General features: G+C 43.1%; 3 protein-coding genes across 4 annotated transcripts; all 3 read right to left on the minus strand.

Moving 5' to 3' along the window:
• Positions 1-2,791: 2,791 nt before the first annotated feature.
• On the minus strand, positions 2,792-6,518 carry LOC109877688 (zinc finger protein 691). 2 transcript variants are annotated; one of them, XR_004206967.1, is made up of 6 exons: positions 6,081-6,518; positions 5,887-5,990; positions 5,723-5,786; positions 3,741-5,550; positions 3,391-3,435; positions 2,792-3,046 (listed from the first exon to the last, which is right to left on the minus strand). XR_004206967.1 is itself a non-coding variant. In XM_031815099.1 (4 exons), exons 1-4 carry the CDS (start codon positions 6,385-6,387, stop codon positions 4,457-4,459), a joined length of 1,569 nt encoding a protein of 522 aa, XP_031670959.1. In that variant the 5' UTR covers positions 6,388-6,503; the 3' UTR covers positions 3,442-4,456. The 2 variants fall into 2 exon arrangements, 1 of the variants encoding a protein (XP_031670959.1); XM_031815099.1 differs by lacking the exons at positions 2,792-3,046; positions 3,391-3,435 and having other exon boundaries at positions 3,442-5,550; positions 6,081-6,503.
• Positions 6,519-17,860: 11,342 nt separating this feature from the next.
• LOC109886077 (neurotrophin receptor-interacting factor homolog) lies at positions 17,861-20,334 on the minus strand. Its single transcript, XM_031815103.1, has 4 exons — positions 19,885-20,334; positions 19,662-19,765; positions 19,492-19,555; positions 17,861-19,317 (listed from the first exon to the last, which is right to left on the minus strand). Exons 1-4 carry the CDS (start codon positions 20,162-20,164, stop codon positions 18,236-18,238), a joined length of 1,530 nt encoding a protein of 509 aa, XP_031670963.1. The 5' UTR covers positions 20,165-20,334; the 3' UTR covers positions 17,861-18,235.
• Positions 20,335-20,479: 145 nt separating this feature from the next.
• On the minus strand, positions 20,480-24,942 carry LOC109886076 (uncharacterized). Its single transcript, XM_020477828.2, has 7 exons — positions 24,427-24,942; positions 24,152-24,342; positions 22,950-23,121; positions 21,740-22,746; positions 21,501-21,545; positions 21,123-21,266; positions 20,480-20,952 (listed from the first exon to the last, which is right to left on the minus strand). The coding sequence occupies exons 1-7, from the start codon at positions 24,722-24,724 to the stop codon at positions 20,929-20,931; spliced, it is 1,881 nt and encodes a 626-aa protein (XP_020333417.2). The 5' UTR covers positions 24,725-24,942; the 3' UTR covers positions 20,480-20,928.
• Positions 24,943-25,579: the final 637 nt, after the last annotated feature.

A 25,579-nucleotide genomic window follows, 5' to 3' on the forward strand; every position in this document is an offset into this window, starting at 1 on the left:
TAAAGTGGAAGAAGTTGAACCAGTTTTACTTTACTATTTAAAGCAAAGCATTTACTTTAAATAGTGCTTTCGGAAAGTATTCAGACCCCTTGACTTTTATCACATTCTGTTACTTTACAGCCTTATTCTACAATGGATTAAATAGTCCCCTGCCCCCCTCAATCTACACACAATACCCCATAATGACAAAGAAAAAACTGGTTTTTAGAAAATGTTGCAAAAAAAATAATGAATAAAACTGAAATATGACATTTACATAAGTATTCAGACCATCACTCAGTACTTTATTGAAGCACCTATGGCAGTGATTACAGCCTCGAGTCTTCTTGGGTATGACGCTACAAGCTTGGCACACCTGTATTTGGAGAGTTTCTCCCATTCTTCTCTGCAGATCCTCTCAAGCTCTGTCAGGTTGGATGGGGAGCGTCACTGCACAGCTATTTTCAAGTCTCTTCAGAGATCGATCGGGTTCAAGTCCGGGCTCTGGCTGGGCCACTCAAGGACATTCAGAGACTGCTCCCATAGCCACTCCTGCGTTGTCTTGGCTGTGTGCTTAGAGTCATTGTCCTGTTGGAAGCTGAACCTTCACCCTCAGTCTGAGGTCCTGAGCGCTCTGGAGCCGGTTTTCATCAAGGACCTCTCTACTTTGCTCCATTCAGCTTTCCCTCGATCCAGACTAGTCTCACAGTCTCTGCCACTGAAAAACTTCCCCAATGCATGATGCTGCCACCACCATGCTTCACCGTAGGGAGGGTGCCAGGTTTCCTCCAGACGTGACACTTGGCATTCAGGACAAAGAGTTCAATCTTGGTTTCATCAGACCAGATAATGTTGTTTCTCATGGTCTAAGAGACTTTAGGTGCCTTTTGGTTAACTCCAAGCGGGCTATCATGTGCATTTTACTGAGAAGTGGCTTATGTCTGTCCACTGTACCCTAAAGACCTGATTGGTGGAGTGCTGCAGAGATGGTTGTACTTCTGGATGGTACTCCCATCTCCACAGAGGAACTCTAGAGCTCTGTTAGAGTGCCCATCCGGCTCTTGGTCACCTCCCTGACCAAGGCCCTTCTCCCCCGATTGCTCAGTTTTGCCGGGCAACCAAGAAGAAGAGTCTTGGTGGTTCTAAACTATTTCAATTTAAGTATGATGGGGGTCACTGTGTTTTTGTGGACCTTCACAGTGCTGCAGACATTTTTTGGTACCTTTCCCCAGATCTGTGCCTCGACACAATTCCTTCAACCTCATGGCTTGGTTTTTGCTCTGACATGCACTGTCAACTGTGGGACCTTATAGACAGGTGTGTGCCTTTCCAAATCATGTCCAATCAATTGAATTTACCACAGGTGGACTACAATCAAGTTGTAGAAACATATCGAGAATCAATGGAAACAGGGTGCAACTGAGCTCAATTTCTAGTCTCATAGCAAAGGGTCTGATTACTTATGTAAATAAGGTATTTTTTAAAATGTGTTATACATTTGCAAATATTTCTAAAATCCTGTTTTCACTTTGTCATTATAGTGTAGTGTGTAGATGGAAAAAAATAATTATTGAATCAGGTTTAGAATAAGGCTGTAACGTAACATAATGTGGAAAAAGGGAAGGGGTCTGAATACTTTCTGAATGCACTGTAGTCAAAGTTATTGGTCTGATTACTTTGACAGACTACTATATCAACCATATTGCTTTGGATTGTAGGGCAGTAAGATCACAATGTCTAAACTACAGTTGAGTGTGAAAACTGAAAGAAGACATAGATCTGTCAGACGATGGTAATAAAAGGCTGGATTATGTAGACAACACTCGTAGGAAAGCAAAGCAACTCAATCCATGCTGGGGGTTTCAGATAAATAGATGCATTTGGTAAAAATGTCAATAATGTTTGATTTTAGTTTAATGATGATGTAATGATCAAACAGTAGAGTATTCATAGGTCTGTTGTTCAAAGTGAGATAGAAAATGCTTTCTGAATATGAAGACTTGCTGTTGTGGTGGAAGGGAGGAACTCATAAGGAATTAGAAACATTTAGGCTATTATTTGGGGAGGGAAATATGATGGTACATCTAGTGATGACATCTATTTTAAGGTATTTTAGTGGTAGTTGAACTATTTGAATGAAAAGAAAAGCAGAGGCATGACATTTTAGGCCGAGCCCTACCCATACTGGTGACGCTCAGGCCCTACCCTATCGTAGCCCGATTTCTCAACACAAAATTAGAAACACAGTAACTTCCTCAATTAGTATCAGTAGCTAATCTCGGTTTTTCCCTTGCTTCCTGCACTGCCCCATGCTCTCCTCTGCATGTGTGAGTACCCATAGCAACAGCTACATTTGGGCTGCTCAATGACGAGACAAGAGAGCTGTTAGCTAGCTACTTTTCGTCACTCTAAACCACGACAACAGCTGTACGCTTTTAAGATATGCTAATTTATGCACATTTGTAGTTATAGTTTTTAAATGTTTTAAATATTTTTTTAGTTAGGATGGCCTCAACATGTGAAAATTGGTTTGGTGTCTCTAACTTGGAACAGTTCAATAGTTACTTTTACAGAGAATTTTATGCAAATGTAGTTATAGTCTATCAGTTTTAAAGAATTTTAAGGGTAGGATAGCCCAAATGTTTTAAAGTTTGGTCTTGTAGCTTAATTGGCCAAGGTGCCAGACTGTTTTGAATATCTACCTCTGTATTCCTATAGTTTTCATCTAAACCCATGTTCATTTATGAAACATTTTATTGGTTATAGTTTTAAAAAGTATATACAGTACCAGTCAAAAGTTTGGACACACCAACTCATTCAAGGGTTTTTCTTTATTTTGACTATTTTTTACATTGTAGAATAATAGTGAAGACATCAAAACTATGAATTAACATATGGAATCATGTAGTAATTTAAAAAAAGAGTTAATATAAAATATATTTTATATTCTTCAAAGCAGCCACTCTTTGCCTTGATGTTCCGCTACCAAAGACAGGTTCCAGCAACCTCTCTTCCCGTCCACACGCAGCATATCCCAGAAGATCCACACCAGCGACTCCAGAGGAAGCTGCAAAGAAAGTTAATTCAGTGGTTTCCATATTGTATCTGTACATAGATCAGGTGCTAGTCCGGAACAATCAGTTTGGCCGCTAAGCAGTGGTATGTATGTTATATATATATATATATATAGAGAGAGAGAGAGAGAGAGGAAAGTCACCTAAGCTGCATGCCCAAGTCTAGAAGACATTTATATTAATCTATCGTATGAATTTATCACAAAAAAAATCATTAGCATCATGTATGGATAATCAAAAACAATGAGTGAACGGTTTCAAATCTGATATTATGAAAGTAGGAAGGTGATGTTCTGCCTGTTCTAGGTTAGATAAACCAACAGGTACTGATACTTACCTCCAGGAGATGAGGTTTCCCCAGACCATGGTACCTCTGGGGATTCTGGGAATAAAGAAGAGGTGCGTGAGTAGCTTAGTTCGAGAGTACTGGTGCACATCCTAACTGGTTTAGCTTACTCGAAACACATCAGGATGGAAAAGAATAAATCAAGAGAGAATTCTGATTGAATGGATTCTATAATTCTATTAATTCTAATTCTGGGACTCAAAAACAAATTGCCACTTTGAATAGTTTTTCCTAGGCTGAATATTATGGAAAGTGTAAAGTGATATCAAGATAGGTCTATAAAGCCGCCGATAAATCTAACCATAATAAACCCTCTATAAAGTCAACCATTGACAGCCTACCATTCCAGGTCAGCACTCTCGCCTTGCACGTGCTGGGTCGCCAGATCTGTTTCAAGGGCCAGGAGTGTGCTGGCACCCAGGGAACCTGTGGCTCTTCTCTTCTGCCATGTCGATGTCCCGAAAGTGACAGTCATCGTCACACTCTTCCCTGCACCCTCCTCCTCCCTATGCCCAGGTACGAGATGAGCCGAGCAATGCGTTCTCGACCACCAACAGGCCTAGCTCATCCAGACACCTGTCCAGAGCTTCCTGAATTGTTAATTACTGTTCTTTGGTTCACCACTGCACCAATACAAATCATAAGGATGTTTAAAATCTTCAACTGTAATAACTTATACATTATCAATCCACTCTGGACCAAGCATCAAGACAGCTGACCTGAAAACACTACCACTACACACAGAGGGTCGTGTTCAATGTGGTAACTATCCAAACTGTTAAAAACACAAAGACCCAGTATGCATATTAAAACACAGTAGTGTTGAGCCATTCCCCTTACAACTAGGGCCAGGAGTTTTTCCCTGGTCTGGTCATGTGGTGAGGAAAAACTCCTGGCCTTGCCTATAATTACACCAGGCGGAGTAGTTTGAAGTTGCCCCTACACACTGATCTTGGGTCAGTTTTAGATGTTTTCCTACTAATGGTTAAGGTTAGGATTGGAGAGCGAGGAAGCTGATCCAAGATCTGTACCAAGGGGAAATTTCACCCTGGAACACTCAGGGCAGCACAATGTCCTGTGGCCTGCCACCAGTGTGGACGAGGAGGTGCCTCTTCATGTGACTAGACTGGGTGAAGCACTTCCCGCAGTAGACACAGTGAAATGGTTTCTCTCCGGTGTGGACTCTCTCATGCATCTTCAGCTGGTGCCTGTGGGAGAAGCGCTTGGTGCAGTGGCTGCAGCCGTATGGTTTCTCCCCCGTATGGACCCGCATATGACTCCGCAGTTGCGCCGGCTGAGGGAAGAGCTTTCCACAGAGGCTGCACCGGAGTTGCCTCTTGGGCGAGTGAGATGTTAGCTGTTGCGCCTGCTTTTCTTTGCCTTTCGATGAAAAATTGTAGCCTCTGTTGAAATTCAGGAAGGGGGCTGGCTTCCCTCTTTGGGGAACCTGGTGGAGAGTAACACTTGGGGATGAAAAGCTGTTTAGGGAGGACAGTCTGTTGAAATCTGACATCTTGGACATTGATCCTACAGTTGTCCCTTGCTCTGTGTTTTCAGTGTCAGGGGGACACTTTGTCTGTCCAGACTCCATTCCCCTTCTTCCTCTGTTGTCCACAAGTTGCCTGCCGTCTGAACAGACCTCTCCAGATGTCACCTCTTGGCCAGTTATGCTCCATTCTGAACTCATATCTGCCTCCACTTTAATGGGAACTGAGTCCACCATCACCACATCAGGCACCCAGTCCAGAGAGCCTGAAGCAGACATGCAGACCCCAGAGTTACCAGCCACCCCTCTCCTCTCTGGATGTCCAGACAGCCTCTTGGAGTCTGGCCCTGCATTGTGAGGAGCATTCACAGTTGGGTTGTCAGTCTCTTGGTTCTCTGTCCATTGGGACAGGCTGTATTCTATGGGTTGATGGTCAGTTTCCCAGGTCACACCCTCAGCAACCTGATGGTCCTGTCTTGCTCTGCTGTATTGTGACGCTGGATGCTGGAACGTCTGGTTTTCAGGTTCTATATTGAGTGAGGTGTCTGGAGCTCTGTGTCTGTTGCCCTGCTGGTCCAGAAGGTCTGTGGGTTCAGTAGATGATGAAGAACCTGGTTCTGCCACAATGATCTTCTCACTGCTCTCACTGACCAGTTGGACAATCTCTGAAATGGGTCAACGTAAAGCACAGCATCAGCTTCCTGTAGTGAAGACGGATTATTTTTTGCCTTATTTATTAGTTATTGGTAATGACTAAGAAGTTTATCAAATACTGCAATAAAGGCTTTACTCAACAATGTGTAAATGGCATAGATTTGATTAGTTGCATAAAATGACCTTCTGTTCTGCTTGAGCCAAGGTTCTCCATTTTGATAAGAGGTGACTCTTGCATATCTGCCATCTGTTTTGTATTCATCAGAAACATTTGATTAGAAAAATATCCGAAACCATTTGAAATGAGAAAACAAATCATCAATTTTACCATGTCTATGACAACTGACCTGCATGCTCCCATCCTGGTCTTTAGCTGTGCGTCTTGCGCCTTTCCAGTTCGTGACATCCTTTGTGAAGTTGTCCCCTTCATTGTTGGAAAAACGATTCTCCACTGCACCAGAAAAAAATTAACCATCATAAACGTTGTATATTCTACATTACAAATGATTTTGAACGTGTTTCAATAAGGTAAAAAACCTACAATATCCATGTCTGCCTGATGACTTTCCAACGAAGCTCGCTCTTGCTCGGGCAACAAGATCGGTGTCGCGCCTGTGAACTGTGCGTCGAAGGTTTACGAATTTCTCTGTGCCCCGTTGAGAACTCTGGTATTTTGTCAAAAGCAACTTCCTCCGCAGGTTATCAATTTCTTTCTGACTATGGGAAATTTCCATACGTAAGGCAGCATGGTCATCATCTACAAGTTTACAGATTTCGGCAACGGCTGCATTCGCCAAAACCTCAATTATTGAAGCTAGCTGAGCATGAAAGGCGACGCTATCGCACATGTCCTTGGAACTATGTAAATATTTAACAATTATGTTTTAGTAATTTGCAGTATTCAGTCAATGTTTTGAGAAATCAAAGTTCACAATGTAGACGGTAGACTACACACACAGAAATGAATTCCGGAAACAAAACTAGGGCTACTTCCTGAATTGTTTTTCAAAATAAAGGTTGTTTTTTTAAATTAAAAAAATGGTTACACACACGACTTGTTAGTTCTACCTTTCAACGTTGCCACCCGCGGCTCTATCATGTTGTTGGTGCTACTAAAATGAATCGAATGTTTTGAAAATCCGCCTTCCTTGTCCTCCAAAAATGATTTCACTATTAAGTTCAAATACAAAAATATAGAATCCGCAACAACCTGAATTTAAAGAGAATAAATATATTTATTCTGTTAAAAATAAGTAAATAAAAGAGTAGGCTAAGGTTTAGTAGTCTCAAAACGAACTGAAGCACCGCACTGAGAAAGCACACATGTTAATCTGTAAATATAATGGATAAATAGCCAATGGGATTCCTAGCTAACAACATTTCATTCTTTGTTTTTACAAATTAGAATATTGTAAATAAAAATAAAAAACATTGCTAACTTTACATTAAGTAAAGTTGTGGGGCTTGCTTTAGCTCTAAAAGTATTTTGTGGTAGTGGAAGTAGTATAAAAAGTTAACTATTTATATAGTTATAGTTACATGTTTTAAATCATTTCAAGTTACAATGGCCTGAACATGTCAAAGTTGGTTTGGTCTATCTTGAACGTTTCAAGAGTTTACTGTTGGTGAGTTATTTTATGCTAATTTCTGCAAATTGATATAGTTATAGTCAATAACAGTTTAAAATAATTTAAAATTAGGATAGCCTGAACATTTTAATGTTGGTCTGGTAGTTTAATTGGCCAAGGAGCTAGACCGTTTTCAATAGCTACCTCTGTATTCCTATGGTCCTCATTCAAACCGATGTTAATTTATGCAAATTGTAAATGGTTATGGTTAAAAAAAGTATATATAAGAATAAAAAAATATTTTGACAAGCAATCTAAGTATGGTCAGACCGAACCTGTCAACGTTGGTTTGGAGTTGATAGCTTAAAATGGTGAAAGAGGAGGTCTAAACCAAAAAAAAACATTTTTTTTTGTCCATTCTCTTCTATGGCCCATTTTTCTGCAATTGAAATGCATTGGTATCCATAGCAACAACTCAGTTTGGGCTGCTGAAGGATGAGACAAACAGCTGTATCTTTTGATTGGTAGTAGATAATTATGTTCTGATTCCAGATTTAAATACCAGAGAAGTAGACCTCAATGTCATACCCTCTAGGTTTTTATCTAAAGTGCTGGAAATGTGGTCAAAGTTGCCGATTTGTGTTAAAAGTTGCATTGTTCACCGTGAATGGATGTTGGAAGTCTGGGAGTTGATGTCACAATAGGACCTTTAGAATGTTGAATAAAAACTAAGAAAGTGAATAAAGGCCTAAAAGCTTAGTAGTTTAAAAAGTACAAAAGGGGCACCCGAGAGGTGCAGTGGTCAAAGGCACTGCAGCTCAGTGCAAGAGGCGTCACTACAGACACCCTGGTTGGAATCCAGGTTGTAATCACAACCGGCCATGATTGGGAGTCCAATAGGGCGGCGCACAATTGTCCCAGCGTCGTCCGGGTTTGGCCTGTGCAGGCCGTCATTGTAAATAAGAATTTGTTCTTATCGGACTTGCACATTTAAATAAAGGTTAAATTAAAAAGTAAAACATATATCAAGAGTTCTATGCAAGCACACTGGTCCTAACCTCGCTGCACATTTCAAGTTTGAATGACGTGTCTATCTTAATTAAAAGGTGTAAGAGGAGTAGCCTTCCAAATAATAATAGTATGAAGTATGACAAAGATTTAAAGTGGGGTCTCTTCCATCACAAGCCCCCTTTCATAATCACATTGGTAATAGGGCTGTATGCAGCGCAGCGATTATGTAATGGTTTATATCGTCATTTAAAGTAACCTGCAACCACAAAATACTGGCTTCACCTACTCTCACATTCTACTGGTGCTCATGCTTTTCCTGGCTATCAAGACTACTTGCTCCTGCCAAACCCTACGCCACGCCCACGGATGTCAGTTTTTCTCCGCAATGAGTCTGGATCTGAGTACCTCTCCAAACATTCACCACCGAATGCAAACGCATCTGGGTCTATCTGATTGGTCCAGCAACCGATGGGTTGGGCCAGAGCACACTGGATTAAAACTGCGGTTAGAATATATTTTATTGGCTTGAATAATCTGATTGATTAAAGACAATCCAATCGCTGATAACTTTATTTTATACAACACCCTTAGTGCCCCTCATCACCACAAACAACTTCAATGATGGCAGTCTCAGACTAAAGTATGTAGTGAACGACAGAGCAGCTGAAGAATTTAGTGTGAGTCCTCAGGCTAGCTCAGGATCAGATCTCTGTAAAATGAACAAATTGTCAGACAAGCCAGAATAGAAATAATGGAATACAAATGCACAAGTAAAGAATATAAAACCTATGGGACACAGACATGAGGTGTTTGTGCACAATGTTGACATACAATAATGTTTGTAACAATGTAACAACCAATATTTTAATGAGATTTGCGACCAAAAATATTTTTTTGGGGGAAAGGTATGGTATAAATAATGAAATTCTCCTCAGAGCACTGCATGACATTGAATCGATGAGTTACTCTCCCAAAAAATTGCTTGTGTCCCATAATATTTTATACCAACTTTCACTATGGAGTACTTACTAAGGATTTCATTTCTCAGGATGGTGTAGAAGGTTCCAAAGACCAGAGAGCCTCTCTTCCTGTCCACATGCAGCACATCCTGGAAGATCCACTCCCTAAGCAGTGGTGTTAAATACATACAAAAGAATAGTAAAGCTACATTTCAAACTGTAGAGTATAAACTCAGCAAAAAAATAAACGTCCTCTCACTGTCAACTGCGTTTTCAGCAAATGTTTAAATATTTGAATGAACATAAGATTCAACAACTGAGACATAAACTGAACAAGTTCCACAGACATGTGACTAACAGAAATGGAATAATGTGTCCTTGAAAAAAAGTAACAGTCAGTATCAGGTGTGGCCACCAGCTGCATTAAGTACTGCAGTGCATCTCCTCCTCATGGACTGCACCAGATTTGCCAGTTCTTGCTGTGAGATGATACCCCACTCTTCCACCAAGGCACCTTTAAGTTCTCAGACATTTCTGGGGGGAATGTTCGCTGGCCATGCAGAACACTGACATTCCTGTCTTGCAGGAAATCACACACAGAATGAGTAGTATGGCTGGTGGAATTGTCATGCTGGAGGGTCATGTTAGGATGAGCCTGCAGGAAGGGTACCACATGAGGGCGGAGGTCTTCCTTGCAACGCACAGAGTTGAGATTGCCTGCAATCAGTTAAGAACAAACTCTTATTTTCAATGATGGCCTAGGAACAGTGGGTTAACTGCCTGTTCAGGGGCAGAATGACAGATTTGTACCTTGTCAGCTCGGGGATTTGAACTTGCAACCTTTTGGTTACTAGACCCACTCACTGTCACAGTCATATGCTGGACCTAGTTTTGTCCCATGGAATAAATGTTGTGGATCTTAATGTTTTTCCTCATAATCCTGGACTATCGGACCACCATTTTATTACGTTTGCAATTGCAACAAATAATAATAAGACCCCAACCAAGGAACATCAAAAGTCGTGCTATAAATTCACAGACTACACAAAGATTCCTTGATGTCCTTCCAGATTCCCTCTGTCTACCCAAGGACGCCAGAGGACAAAAATCAGTTAACCACCTAACTGAGGAACTCAATTTAACCTTGCACAATACCCTAGATGCAGTTGCACCCCTAAAAACTAAAAAAAATGTCTCATAAGAAACTAGCTCCCTGGTACACAGAAAATACCCGAGCTCTGAAGCAAGCTTCCAGAAAATTGGAACGGAAATGGCGCCACACCAAACTGGAAGTCTTCCGACTAGCTTGGAAGGACGGTACCGTGCAGTACCGTAGAGCCCTTACTGCTGCTCGATCATCCTATTTTTCTAACTTAATTGAGGAAAATAAGAACAATCCGAAATTCCTTTTTAATACTGTCGCAAAGCTAACTAAAAAGCAGCATTCCCCAAGAGAGGATGACTTTCACTTTAGCAGTGATAAATTCATGAACTTCTTTGAGGAAAAGATTATGATTATTAGAAAGCAAATTACGGACTCCTCTTTAAATCTGCGTATTCCTTCAAAGCTCAGTTGTCCTGAGTCTGCACAACTCTCCCAGGACCTAGGATCAAGAGTGACGCTCAAGTGTTTTAGTAATATATCTCTTGACACAATGATGAAAATAATCATGGCCTCTAAACCTTCAAGCTGCATACTGGACCCTATTCCAACTAAACTACTGAAAGAGCTGCTTCCTGTGCTTGGCTTGGTTTATTATGTTGAACATAATAAACGGCTCTCTATCCACCGGATGTGCACCAAACTCACTAAAAGTGGCAGTAATAAAGCCTCTCTTGAAAAAGCCAAACCTTGACCCAGAAAATATAAAACACTATCGGCCTATATCGAATCTTCCATTCCTCTCAAAACTTTTAGAAAAGGCTGTTGCGCAGCAACTTACTGCCTTCCTGAAGACAAACAATGTATACGAAATGCTTCAGTCTGGTTTTAGACCCCATCATAGCACTGAGACGGCACTTGTGAAGGTGGTAAATGACATTTTAATGGCATCGGACCGAGGCTCTGCATCTGTCCTCGTGCTCCTAGACCTTAGTGCTGCTTTTGATACCATCGATCACCACATTCTTTTGGAGAGATTGGAAACCCAAATTGGTCTACACGGACAAGTTCTGGCCTGGTTTAGATCTTATCTGTCGGAAAGATATCAGTTTGTCTCTGTGAATGGTTTGTCCTCTGACAAATCAACTGTACATTTCGGTGTTCCTCAAGGTTCCGTTTTAGGACCACTATTGTTTTCACTATATATTTTACCTCTTGGGGATGTTATTCGAAAACATAATGTTAACTTTCACTGCTATGCGGATGACACACAGCTGTACATTTCAATGAAACATGGTGAAGCCCCAAAATTGCCCTTGCTAGAAGCATGTGTTTCAGACATAAGGAAGTGGATGGCTGCAAACTTTCTACTTTTAAACTCGGACAAAACAGAGATGCTTGTTCTAGGTCCCAAGAAACAAAGAGATCTTCTGTTGAATCTGACAATTAATCTTAATGGTTGTACAGTCGCCTCAAATAAAACTGTGAAGGACCTCGGCATTACTCTGGACCCTGATCTCTCTTTTGAAGAACATATCAAGACCATTTCAAGGACAGCTTTTTTCCATCTACGTAACATTGCAAAAATCAGAAACTTTCTGTCCAAAAATGATGCAGAAAAATTAATCCATGCTTTTGTCACTTCTAGGTTAGACTACTGCAATGCTCTACTTTCCAGCTACCCGGATAAAGCACTAAATAAACTTCAGTTGGTGCTAAATACGGCTGCTAGAATCCTGACTAGAACCCAAAAATGTGATCATATTACTCCACTGCTAGCCTCTCTACACTGGCTTCCTGTCAAAGCAAGGGCTGATTTCAAGGTTTTACTGCTAACCTACAAAGCATTACATGGGCTTGCTCCTACCTATCTCTCTGATTTGGTCCTGCCGTACATACCTACACGTACGCTGAGGTCACAAGACGCAGGCCTCCTAATTGTCCCTAGAATTTCTAAGCAAACAGCTGGAGGCAGGGCTTTCTCCTATAGAGCTCCATTTTTATGGAATGGTCCGCCTACCCATGTCAGAGACGCAAACTCGGTCTCAATCTTTAAGTCTTTACTGAAGACTCATCTCTTCAGTGGGTCATATGATTGAGTGTAGTCTGGCCCAGGAGTGGGAAGGTGAACGGAAAGGCTCTGGAGAAACGAACCGCCCTTGCTGTCTCTGCCTGGCCGGTTCCCCTCTTTCCACTGGGATTCTCTGCCTCTAACCCTATTACAGGGGCTGAGTCACTGGCTTACTGGGGCCCTCTCATGCCGTCCCTGGAAGGGGTGCGTCACCTGAGTGGGTTGATTCACTGATGTGGTCATCCTGTCTGGGTTGGCGCCCCCCCTTGGGTTGTGCCATGGCGGAGATCTTTGTGGGCTATACTCGGCCCTGTCTCAGGATGGTAAGTTGGTGGTTGAAGATATCCCTCTAGTGGTGTGGGGGCTGTGCTTTGGCAAAGTGGGTGGGGTTATATCCTTCCTGTTTGGCCCTGTCCGGGGGTGTCCTCGGATGGGTCCACAGTGTCTCCTGACCCCTCCTGTCTCAGCCTCCAGTATTTATGCTGCAGTAGTTTATGTGTCGGGGGGCTAGGGTCAGTGTGTTATATCTGGAGTACTTCTCCTGTCCTATTCGGTGTCCTATGTGAATCTAAGTGTGCGTTCTCTAATTCTCTCCTTCTCTCTCTCGGAGGACCTGAGCCCTAGGACCATGCCCCAGGACTACTCCTTGCTGTCCCCAGTCCACCTGGCCGTGCTGCTGCTCCAGTTTCAACTGTTCTGCCTTCTTATTATTCGAACATGCTGATCATTTATGAACATTTGAACATCTTGGCCATGTTCTGTTTTAATCTCCACCCGGCACAGCCAGAAGAGGAGTGGCCACCCCACATAGCCTGGTTCCTCTCTAGGTTTCTTCCTAGGTTTTGTCCTTTCTAGGGAGTTTTTCCTAGCCACCGTGCTTCTACACCTGCATTGCTTGCTGTTTGGGGTTTTAGGCTGGGTTTCTGTACAGCACTTTGAGATATCAGCTGATGTACGAAGGGCTATATAAATAAATTTGATTTGATTAGTCCAACTCTCTAACCACTAGGCTACCCTGCTGCCCCAGGGTCCTGGGGCGGCCATGTCTATGTTCAGAAAGAGGTCATCGTTGTGCTATTCTATGCGCCTTCCTCCTCTTTCCTGCATCCAGGTAAGAGAGGAGCCGAGCAACGAGCTCTCAACCACCAACAGGCTTTGCTCACCCAGGCATCTGTCCAGAGCTTCCTGAATTCTTAATTGCTGTTCTTTGGTTCACCACTGCACCAATACAAATTCATGAGGATGTTTAAAATCTTCACCTGTAATCACTTATACATTATCAATGACTCAGGGTTCCCGAGTTGCACAGCAGTCTAAGGCACTGCATCTCAGTGCTAGAGGCATCACTACAGACCCTGGTTCGATTCCAGACTGTGTCACAACCGGCCGTGATTGGGAGTCCCATAGGGTGGTGCACAATTGGCCCAGCATCGTTAGGGTTTGGCCTGAGTAGGCCATCATTGTAAAAAATTATTTGTTCTTAACTGACTTGCCTAGTTAAATAAAGGTTAAATTAATCAAATCGACTCTGGATCAAGCCAGCTGAACTAAATACACAACCACTACACACAAAGGGTAGTGTTCAATGTCGAAACCATCCAAACTGTTAAAAACACAGACCTTGAACGAGATGGAGCTCGAGTAATTGACAAATCTTAATCTGACCTCCACTTCAAGTTAATAAACCCCATTAGCTTTAGTCAAATACACCATGGCGGCTACAAAAAGGCGACATTACATGTGGCATTTTCACCCGGGCTCGAACAATAGCCACAAAAAAAGCCTCCAAGAAACAGCTTGCTTCACAAAAAGCTAGCACCATTAGCCAGGATCATGAGGACCTGTCCGAGGCCTTACTGCCAACCTCATCCTCTATTGAAGAAATTCTTTGAGCTGAGATCCCAATGTACAGAACTCAACATCAAACTAGATGGCATTAAATTTCAGCTCAGTGCAATAGGGGGCAAAGTGACAACCCTGGAAAATGCCGTGCCTGCCATCAATAACAAGATAGCCCTCAATGTGGGGTGCCTGGATGAGGCAGAGGGGAGAATCCTATCCATTGAAAACTCACTGGCAGACGCTATGGAAACGATAACCTCTGCTAAAAAGAAAATGTAGCATCTGGAAAATAAAACATAGGAGTGCATTTAAACAGGAATAACTGTGTTTTATTAAACCTGGCCGAAAAAGAAAACAGCCACTGATCCGCTCCCTGCAAGACTGACTCCCTGAGTGGCTCCACCTATCCCCCGACAGGCCCATAGAACTGAAGAGAGCTCACCGAGCACGGAGGTCTCCACCAGCAGCCGCCGCGCCCAACCACCATACACTTCCTGAGATTCATCAACAAGGAACGAGTGCTACAGGTATCGAAAATCCACGCCATTACAGTGGGGGAAAGCCAAACTCACCTTGCTCCAGGACCTTTCAGCTGGAACACGCCGAAAGCACCTAGAGTTGAACAAACCTTAACTGACCGAGGCATTTTCAGGGGATGCAAATACCCAAACGAGTTCAGGATTCGTCACAAAGGAACCCTGCGACACTTCAAAACTCATGATTACTGAACAGAAATACCACGAGTATAGCAATAGGCCTAGCAGATTGTTTGCATACCAATTAAAAAAGAGCCGCCAGTGCACAATCATGGCCATCCGAACAGCAGATGACAAGGTCACATATGATCCAAATAAGATATGTAACTTTTCATGATTTGTACTAAAAAATATACAGATGCAGAACTCCATTAATTCCTAGAGAATCTCCCTACCAAACTATCAGAGACCGACCAAGAAGATCTCAACTCCCCCCTCACCCACGAGGAGGTCCGCGAGACAATCATCTCCATGACACCTAACAAGTTCCCAGGCCCAGACGCATTTCCCAGGGTTCTACAAAGCTTTTTGGCCCCAGCTTAGCCCTATTTTCATGCCAATGCTGGATGATCTTTGCAAAAATGGAGCTCTCCTAGACTATGTACACAGCCCATATTACAGTGTTGCTTAAAAATGACAAGGACCGTCTCTCCTGCACATCCTGTTGGACTTCGACTACAAAATAATTACCAAATTGCTTGACAAAAAACGAAACACTCTTCTTCCCAAAATAATAAAACTGGATTAATTAGTGACAGGTAATGTTCTGATAACATTTGCCATCTTTTTGATATTATAGACCAAGTAAATGCACTGAAGACCCCTGTCCTGGTGGATGGAGTGGACCGATCTGTTCTCAGTCTGGCCTCAAACCTTATGGCATTTCGATGCGAATATAGGGTCTTCATCCATTGAATGATGTCTACTAATGGTCTGAACTCTGACAGATTATCTTTGGGACGTGGTACAGACATGGACGCTGTCCGATCTGCTCTACGTTTTTGGGGGTGGAGTTGATGAGAAATATATGGGTGTCTACATAGCCAACCCTGAGAAATCCCTCCCATTTTAGACATAATTGCTCAGTAAGGCAAGTTTTCAGGATATAAGATACATTTGAACAAATCCAATGTTTTCTCTCTCAATATTCCTGACTGGCGCAGCGGTCTAAGGCACTGCATCTCAGTGCAAGAGGTGTCACTATAGTACCTGGTTTGAATCGAGGCTGTATCACATCTGGCCGTGATTGGGAGTCCCATAGTGCGGCGCACAATTGGAGGAGCAAGAATGATCTCCGAACCTGGACTAGTTTAGTCGTCAAAATCAATGTGATCCATATGAACATCCTCCCTAGACAGAACTATTTATTTCAGATGCTCCCATGCTATCTCCCAGTTTCTTTTTCAAAACAACCAACCAAAGCATCACCAAATTTATATGGGGCAATAAAAAACCTAGGATCAAGTTCTCCACTCTGTTGACACCTGAATATAAGGGTGGTCTTGCCCTTCCCTGCCTTCAATTGTACTACTTGTCTGCCCAAATTCACAACATGTTAACATGGATCACAAACAGACAAGACTATGTGGATTCAGACAGAGGCCCAATCCTGTGGTTCATTGCCTTGAAGCTTAATTATATTCACTAATAACTTCAGTGAAATGGGCAGGTAGCCTAGTGGGGCAGGTAGGTAGCCTAGTGGTTGGAGCGTTGGGCCAGTAACCAAACGTTTTCTAGATTGAATCCCCGAGCTGACAAGATAAAAAAAATCTGTCGTTCTGTGCCTGAACAAGGCAGTTAACCCACTGTTCCTAGGCCGTCATTGTAAATAAGAATTTGTTCTTAACTGACTTGCCTAGTTAAATAAAGGTTCACAAAAAAAGCCTAAACTTGTGATTTACAACACCCTACTAGTAGGACTTCAAGAAATGCCTTGGCATTTCCTGACAAATATGCTCTCACACACGTATAGTATGCAACCCAGACTTGACAAAAGCCCTGAGTGATGCCAACTTTCAACTTTGGCATACTCTAGGGTTCAGGACCTTTTCAGACCGGTTTCATCAGAACACAACTTCACTGAAATACTCTCAAGAACTCTGCAGTGAATTCAATGTGCCAAGATCCAATTTAAATATCTTCAAATTAGACACGTAATTTCCTCATGTCACTTCCAAGAGGAGGTTTAGAGCTCAGCTCAATGAAGTTGAGACCCTTCTTGCTACAGCACAATCCATCAAAGGCAAAATCTCCTATATCTTTAGACTCCCATCTGAGAATGTGGGCTCTTCCTTTACTCCTTTGAAAATAATCTGTGAAAAGGACCCTTGTCTGACTATCAGTGAGGAGTTATGGACAGATGTTTGCAACAGGGTATACTGCTCCTCTACTAATATAAAAATGAAATAATCTATTTTTAAAAATGTTGTACAAATTGTATTACACCACAGTGAGACTCCATAGAATACAGACATGTCTCCTGATTGTAAAAGACATACATCTGAAAGCAGTGGAGGCTGCTGAGGGGAGGACGATTTGTAACAACTGGAACGGAGTAAATGGCACATAGAAAACATGTGTTTGATACCATTCCATCAATTCTGCTCCAGCCATTACCACGAGCCCGTCGTCCCCAATTAAGGTGCCACCAACCTCCTGTGTCTGAAAGTGGATCTTACATGCATGTGTTTTGGCATTGCTCCAGTCATTACCACGAGCCTGTCGTCCCCAATTAAGGTGCCACCAACCTCCGGTGTCTGAAAGTGGATCTTACATGCATGTGTTTTGGCATTGCGGGGAGACGGACAGATTTTGGCAATCTATACATACTGCTGCATAGAAAATATTAGATGTAGTTTGATATGACCCTGTGGCTATCTTCTTAATGCTTAGCAGGACTTTGTTCTTGATCTAAACAGAGAAGATGTGTTTATGACTATCCCATACTTTGCTAAAAAATGTATTCTACCAAGGTGGGCTTCTAATTCCTGTCCTACATTTCAAATGTGGATTGACCAGATTGTTGACTTTCTTCCTCTTGAAAAGCTCACTGACCTCCGCGAGAGACGGCGCAGGTTCAATTGACTCTGGTCTCCACTACTCAACTATATTTCAAACTGGGCAGAATGGGGAGATTAAGGAAATGTGTGTATATACATGCTGTAAAACAAGTTATTTGCTTGTTGTCTCAGTTAAAGCTGGAAATGGCTAACACGTTCACGGATAGTACTGCTGCAAATTTGTTGTTTGTTAATTTTTTTATTTCTGCCACATCTGTGAATGTGGATTGTTTTGTTTGTTGATTGAAAAACAAGAAAACTTAAATACTTCCAATAAAACAATACAAAAACACATGGACCCAGTCTTCATATGAAAACCCCAATAGTGTGGAGCCATTCCCCTTACAACTAGGGACAGGAATGATTCCCTGGTCTGGTCACATGGTGAGGGAAAACTCCTGGCCCTGCCTATCATTATTGTGAAGTTGCCCCTAGATGCTGATCTTGGGGCAGTTCTGCATTTTTTTAGGACAAATGTTTAAGGTTAGGATTGGGGAGAGGAAACTGATCCAAGATCTGTGCCTAGGGGAAACTTCACCTTGGAACACTCAGGGCAGCATAATATCCTGTGGCCTGCCACCAGTGTGGACAAGGAGATGCTTCTTCATGTGGCCAGACTGGGTGAAGCACTTCCCACAGTAGACACATTGAAACGGTTTCTCTCCGGTGTGGACTCTCTCATGCATCTTCAGCTGGTGGCTGTGGGAGAAGCGCTTGGTGCAGTGGCTGCAGCCATACGGTTTCTCACCCGTATGGACCCGCATGTGCCTCTGCAGGTGCGCCGGCTTGGGGAAGGGCTTTCCGCAGAGGCTGCACCGGAGCTGCCTCTGGGTGGAGTGAGACGTCAGCTGTTGCGGCTGCTTTTCTATGCCTTTCGATGAAGAAGTGGAGCCTCTGTTGAAATTTGGGAAGGGGGCTGGCTTCCCTCTTTGGGGAACCTGGTGGAGAGTAACCCTTGGGGATGAAAAGCTGTTTTTGGTGGACAGTCCATTGAAATCTAACGTCTTGGACCTTGATCCTACAGTTGTCCCTTGCTCCGCATGTTGAGTGTCAGGGGGACACTTTGTCTGTCCAGACTCCATTCCCCCTCTTCCTCTGTTGTCCACAATCTGCCTGCCATCTGAACAGATGTCTCCAGATGTCAACTCTTGGCCAGTTATGCTCCATTCTGAACTCATATCTGCCTCCACTTTAATGGGAACTGAGTCCACCAGCACTACATCAGGCACCCAGTCCAGAGAGCCCAAAGCAGACATGTAGACCCCAGAGTTACCAGTCACTCCTCTCCTCTCTGGATGTCCAGACAGCCTCTTGGAGTCTGGCCCTGCATTGTGAGGAGCATTCATAGTTGGGTTGTCAGTCTCTTGGTCCTCTGTCCATTGGGACAGGCTGTATTCTATGGGTTGATGGTCAGTTTCCCAGGTCACACCCTCAGCAACCTGATGTTCCTGTCTTGTTCTGTTGTATTGTGATGCTGGATGCTGGAACGTCTGGTTTTCAGGTTCAATATTGACTGAGGTGTCTGGAGCTCTGTGTCTGTTGCCCTGCTGGTCCAGAAGGTCTGTGGGTTCAGTAGATGATGAATAACCTGGTTCTGGCACAATCTTCTCACTGACTGGTTGGACAATCTCTGAAATGGTAAAGCACAGTATCAGCTTCCTGTAGTGGAGACTGATTCTTCTTTGCCTTATTTATTAGTTATGGCTTATGACTAAGAAGTTAATCAAATACGGCAATAAACATTGAAGGCTTTACTCAACATAAAGTGTATATTGTATGGACTTGATAAGTTGAACAAAAATACCTTCAGGGCTGCTGGTGCCAAGGTTCTCCATTTTGATAAGAGGCATCTCTTGCATATCTGCCATCTGTTTTGTATTCACCAGAAACAATTTATTAGAAAAACTCCCCCACCACCATTTCAAATATTTAAAAAAAATACGAATACATTTGGGCGTGTGTATGACAACTGACCGGCATGCCCACATCCTTGTCTGTCGCTGTGCGTCCTGCGTCTCTCCAGTTGGTGGCATCCTGCGTAAAATTTCTCCCTTTACGCTCGGCACAGCGATTCTCCACTGCACCAGAAAAGAGAAACCCTCAAACGTTATATATTATACATTACCCATTATTTTTTTTACGTTTTCAAAGATGGTTAAAAAAACGAAACAATATCCAAGTATGTCTGTTGACTTTCCTTGGAAGCTCCCTCTTGCCCGGGCAACAAGATCTGTGTCCCGCTTGCTGACAGTGTGTCGGAGGGCTCCGAACTTCTCTGCGCTTCGTCGAGAATGCTGGAATTTTGTCAGCAGCAACTTCCTCCGCAGGTTATCGATTTCTCTCTGACTATGGGAAATTTCCAAACGTAAGGCAGCATGGCCATCATCTACAAGTTTGCAGATTTCGGCAACGGCTGCATTTGCCAAAACCTCAACGATGGAGGCTAGCTGAGCGTTAAAGGCGACTGTATCGTACATGTCCTTTGCACTATGTCAATGTTAAACACGTATGTTATAGTCATTTGAAACTAAGTGCTCAGTCAACGTCTTGAGACTACACAGTTAAGGCCATAGACGTTACACTATTTTTTTATAAACAAACATTTTCAGCTACTTCCTGGATAATTTCTCCGAAATAAAGGCTGGCTTTTCAAAATAAAGGTTGCTTACACATACGACTTATGTTCCAACATTGCCACCTGCTGCTGAATCATATTGTATGTTGATCCTACTAAAAAGCAATCAAATGTTTTAAAAACCAGCCTGTTGTGAATTAAATCAAAACACACACCGTCATCCAAAAATGATTTTACTATTTAGTTCAAGTACAAAAATACAAAATCAGAATACAACTGAATTATAAAGGAATAAATACATTCCTTCAATTAAAAGTAAGTAATTTATTTAGTAGGCTAAGGGTTAGTAGTCTCCAAACTAACTGAAGCACCACACTGAGAATGCACTCTAACTCTGAACAATGTAACAGTAAAAAGATATACAAAATCTGAATATAGAATGGATAAATAGCCAATGGGATTTCAGATTGTCCTCAGCGATAGCAAAACAGCTAGATAACATTTTGCTTTTTGTTTTTACAATAAATGAGAACGTTGTAAATAAAAAAATAAACATTGGTAGTAATAACATTGGTAATAGGTGTGTATGCAGTGAGCATATTAGCACATTATGTCATTCACAGTAATCTGTAAGCACAATGTACTGGCGTCTCCTCCTTTCAGTAACTACTGGGGTTCAGGATCAGATCTCTAAAAGAAAAACAGAACAGATTGTCAGACACATTCCTTCATCTGGAAACATATGGTACATGAAACTGTCCTCAGAACCAACACTGCATGACATTGAATGAACAAATATATATTTTTTGCCTGTTTACCATATTCTTTTTTTTTAGACGTATGTTGTTGTCGATACTAACCTTCCCTGTGGAGTACTTCCTGATGATTTCATTTGTCAGGATGGCATTGAAGGTTCTGCAGACCAGAGACAGGTTCCAGTAGCCTCTCTTTCCATCCACACGCAGTACGTCCCGGAAGATCCACACCAGCGACTCAAGAGGAAGCTGCAACAAAGTGCCTGTCTTTTTACAGTTGTTTTATTCCTTTACCTACCGATTGTTCACCTAATATATTTTTTGCACTATTGGTTAGAGCCTGTAAGTAAGCATTTCACTGTAATACCTGTTTTATTCGGCGCACGTGACAAATAAACTTTGATTTAAATCTGATATTAGGAAAGAAGGAAAGTGATTTTATGGTTGTTCTATGTCAGATAAACCTACAGGTACTGTACTTACCTCCAGGAGATGAGGTTTCCCCAGACCATGGTACCTCTGAGGATTCTGGGAATAAAGAAGAGGTGAGTGAATAGCTAGGTTCTAGAGTACTGATCTCAGAGTTGTATTGAATCAGTGAGATAATCAGACATTGTACTTTCATTTGGCCTACCTCTCTCCCCTACCCTCTATAAGCCCAACCATATTAAGCCCAACCATATTAAACCCAACCATATTAAACCCAACCATTGACAGTTTACCATTCCAGTCAGCACTCTCTCGCTTTGCAACTGCTGTGTCGCCAGGTCCGTTTCCTGGGCCAGTAGTGCGCCAGTGTCCGGGAACCTGTCGCTTTGTTCTTCTTCCATGTCGATGTCCGGAAAGAGGTCATCGTCACGCTCTTCCCTCCGCCTTCCTCTTTCCTGCGTCCTAGTATAAGTGTAGCCGGGCAACGAGCTCTCGACCACCAACAGGCCTTGTTCGCCCAGGCACCGGTCGAAAGCTTCCTGGAAGGCCGACGCCGTCACGTTCACCTTGTGTTTCCTCTTCATGTGGTTCTTGAAATTCTTCTTGTTCAGTCTGATTCCGCAGAGATCGCACTGGACCTTGGTGGCACGGCACCAGGGTGGCACGTCCATCTTGGATTCGGCCAGGTATCTCCTCAGGGCCTCCTCGTTCTCCGCAGCGATGTACTCTTCGTGGTGTTTCCTCTTCATGTGAACCTTGAAGTTCTTCTTGTTTAGGATGATGCCGCAGTGATCACACTGAGTCTGTACAGGAACTGCGTCCCTTTGGGAAGGTCTTTGCGGTCTCTCGGTCTCAATCTGCGGCGTAGGAGGGCAGCTGTACACTTCGGGCGAGGAGGGTTCCGAATCCTGGCGTGTGACCGGATTGTGACTGGCAGAAGCATCTGGTTTTTCCATTGGAGGTGTGTCTGTGTTTAGTGTTTGAAGAGCGACTGGTAAGCTCGGAGGGGTGGCAGGTCTGGAGCTGGAAGGGACAGCAGGTATAGATGTGAGAGGCAGGACAGGTGTGGATGTTGAATGGGCGAGAGGTCTCTGGGCTGGAGAGGGATGTTGCTGGAGGGGCGGAGCAACAGATGGAGATTGAGCTTGGACACGGGCAGGTCTTTGAGTCCCGTTCCGCTTTCTGCAAGCTCTGAAATGTTCTATAAACAACGCTTTTCTGCAGAGTACATGGTCACAATAGCTGCAGTGGTAGTGAGGGTAGTCTCTGCACGTCAGTTTGCAGTTGTAGACGATGTACTCTGACAGAAAAGGGTGACAATAAAACAATCAGTATAATAAAAATAAAAAGAATGTTAGATAGTGACTTTAAAAAGTCAAGTGTACAAGGACATTAGCACGTACAACATGGCATTCGTACAACTCAATTGAACAACTACAAAGCATTACTGAGTACAAGGAAATCGTTATTTTCTGACACTGCAGTTTCCAAAGTTCCCCTCACCGTCATTCTGAACTGCACTTTTCAGGTGGCTCTGGATGTGTGGGATGATCCGGTGTAACTCGTTGGGTTTGAACGCAGACGGTCGGCAGAAGGGGCAGTGGTAGAGGGAGCAGCACGTGGTGCACGGTTGTATCTTGGGAGTTTCACCAACTCGGAAACTGGTAATATGTTGCTGTGGAAAAACAAAGACAATAATGAATAGTCAATAATGAAGAGAAAATGGTCCGAAAATCCAGAGATGCAAATTCTACATGGTCCCAAATTGGGGAGCAATAGTTCAGCAACATGCAGATACAAAATGTTTTGTATAGAAATGACAATTCTTTGTTTCCTACATTAATACATCAGAAAGCCATGTCCTGTCTACTCTACAAAAACATTATCAAAAGTATGTGGACATCTGTTCATCCCCCCTTTGCTGTTATAACAGGCTTTCCACTAGAAAAACAGCCCCAGACCATTATTCCTCTTCCACCGTTATTTTCTGACACAGTTCATACTACACATTGGGGCAGGCAGATTCTTCCTTTGGACTGCCAGATGGTGAAGTGTGATTCATCACTCCAGAGAACGAGTTTCCACTGCTCCAGAGTCCAATGGCGGCGAGCTTTACACCACTCCAGCCGGCACTTGGCACTGTGCATGATGATCTTAGGCTTGTGTGTGGCTGCTCTGCCATGGAAGCCCATTTCATGAAGCTTCTGACAAACAGTTATTGTGCTGACGTTGCTTCCAGAGGCAGTTGGTACTCGGTAGTGAGTGTTGCAACCAAGGACAGATGATTTTTACACTCTACGCACTTCAGCACTCGGCGGTCCCCTTCTGTGAGCTTGTGTGGACTACGACTTCGCAGCTGAGCCATTGTTGCTCCTAGACTTTTCCACTTCACAATAACAGCACTGACAGTTGATCGGTGCAGCTCTAGCAGGGCAAAATTTTGACAAACTGACTTGTTGGAATGGTGGCATCCTATGACGGTGCCATGTTGAAAGTCACTGAGCTCTTCAGTAAGGAAGGCCATTCTACTGCCAATGTGTGTCTATGGAGATTATATGGCTGTGTGCTCGATTTTATACACCTGTCAACAACGGTGTCGCTGAAATAGCCAAATCCACTAATTTGAAGGTGTGTCCACATACCTTTGTATATATAGTATATTTCTATCCACAAAAATGTTATTTACTATGTGTACAGTTTCTTACCTTCCTGGGTATGTCACTGGAACTGACTATGGGGTCAGGGGTCATTGTGGGGGGCCCAGTGTTCTCATTGGAACTGACTATGGGGCCAGGGGTCAGTGTGAGGGGCCCAGCCTCATCAGTTGGTGCTGTGGATACCTCTTTCCACAGAGCGTGCTGATTGCCATTGACACCGTCCACCTCAAGAGTGTTAACTGGAAAAGAGAGAGTGAGAGGTCAACTTGACCAATTCTTGGCAAATCATTAGCTCAGGCATTTAGAAAAAATCGGTAGCCTACCTTCGTCTTCGTCCGCATCATCGGCATTCGCCGCGGGTGAATCGCCCGACGAACTGTTGATTATTGGTGAGTCGCCGGTGACAGGCGTCAGCCCTTTGCCACTCACCGACCTGTACCTCGACTCCGCCAGGCTGAGTTGCTTCTCTAGCAATAGGATTTGCTCCTTGCTTTGAGAGACTTCTACACGTAACGCTCCACAGCAATCGTCCACTAACTTGCAAATCTCGGTCACAGCAGCTGAGGCTAGTATGCCCATGACAGAGCTTATCCGTTGATGCAAAACACGCGTTACCGACATTTTAAACACTTGTTTTTGTGAAACCTAGTCACAACTACTGATAGCTATGACGATTCAAAATAATTTAAAACGTCTAATAAACGATTTTGTCCCCAGCTTGTTCACGAAGTAGTAATATTTGTAAGAATACCTGGATTGTTGTCAATGCGCCGCCATCTTTAATAACTGTGTCTTTGCGCACGCATCCGATCAGCGTTCAGAAAGTTTAGAGAGAAAGCTAGAAAGCGCCACCTACCGCGTGGAGACTAGAATGTGCATTATCCAGAGTCAAATCTTTGAGCACTAAATGTTATTTTGGGTCATCTCTGACGACAGCTTGCTAGAGAGGAAAAACGAATGAATTATTCCTATGGTTTGCAGAATCATTGTTTAACATTGAGTAAATCAATGTTTTTTTTATTATGGTTATTGGTTATCATGTTATCATGTTATAAACTGAGCACTGGAGTAATCTTAACCCCAGACAAACTATATGGAGGTTGTATTAGTCTCAAGATCTTGTGCAAAGTAAAATTATTAATTTCCAGTACATCATATATGTTTATTGTTTTTACCACAGATATAGAATGACCAAGAGAACGTGATCTGCTGCACATTCGAGAGCATGGTTGCATCACTGCCTGGTATGGCAACTGCTCGGCCTCTGACCGCAAGGCACTACAGAGGGTAGTGCGTACAACCCAGTACATCACTGGGGTTAAGTTTCCTGCCATCCAGGACCTCTATAACAGTTGGTGTCAGAGGAAGGCCCTAAAAATTGCCAAAGACTCCAGACACCCTAGTCATAGACAGTTCTCTCTGCTACCGCACGGCAAGCAGTACCGGAGCACTAAGTCTAGGTCCAAAAGGCTTCTT

The sequence above is a fragment of the Oncorhynchus kisutch genome, unplaced genomic scaffold (genome assembly GCF_002021735.2).
Source record: "Oncorhynchus kisutch isolate 150728-3 unplaced genomic scaffold, Okis_V2 Okis07a-Okis12b_hom, whole genome shotgun sequence".
NCBI classification, from domain to species: Eukaryota; Metazoa; Chordata; class Actinopteri; order Salmoniformes; family Salmonidae; genus Oncorhynchus; species Oncorhynchus kisutch.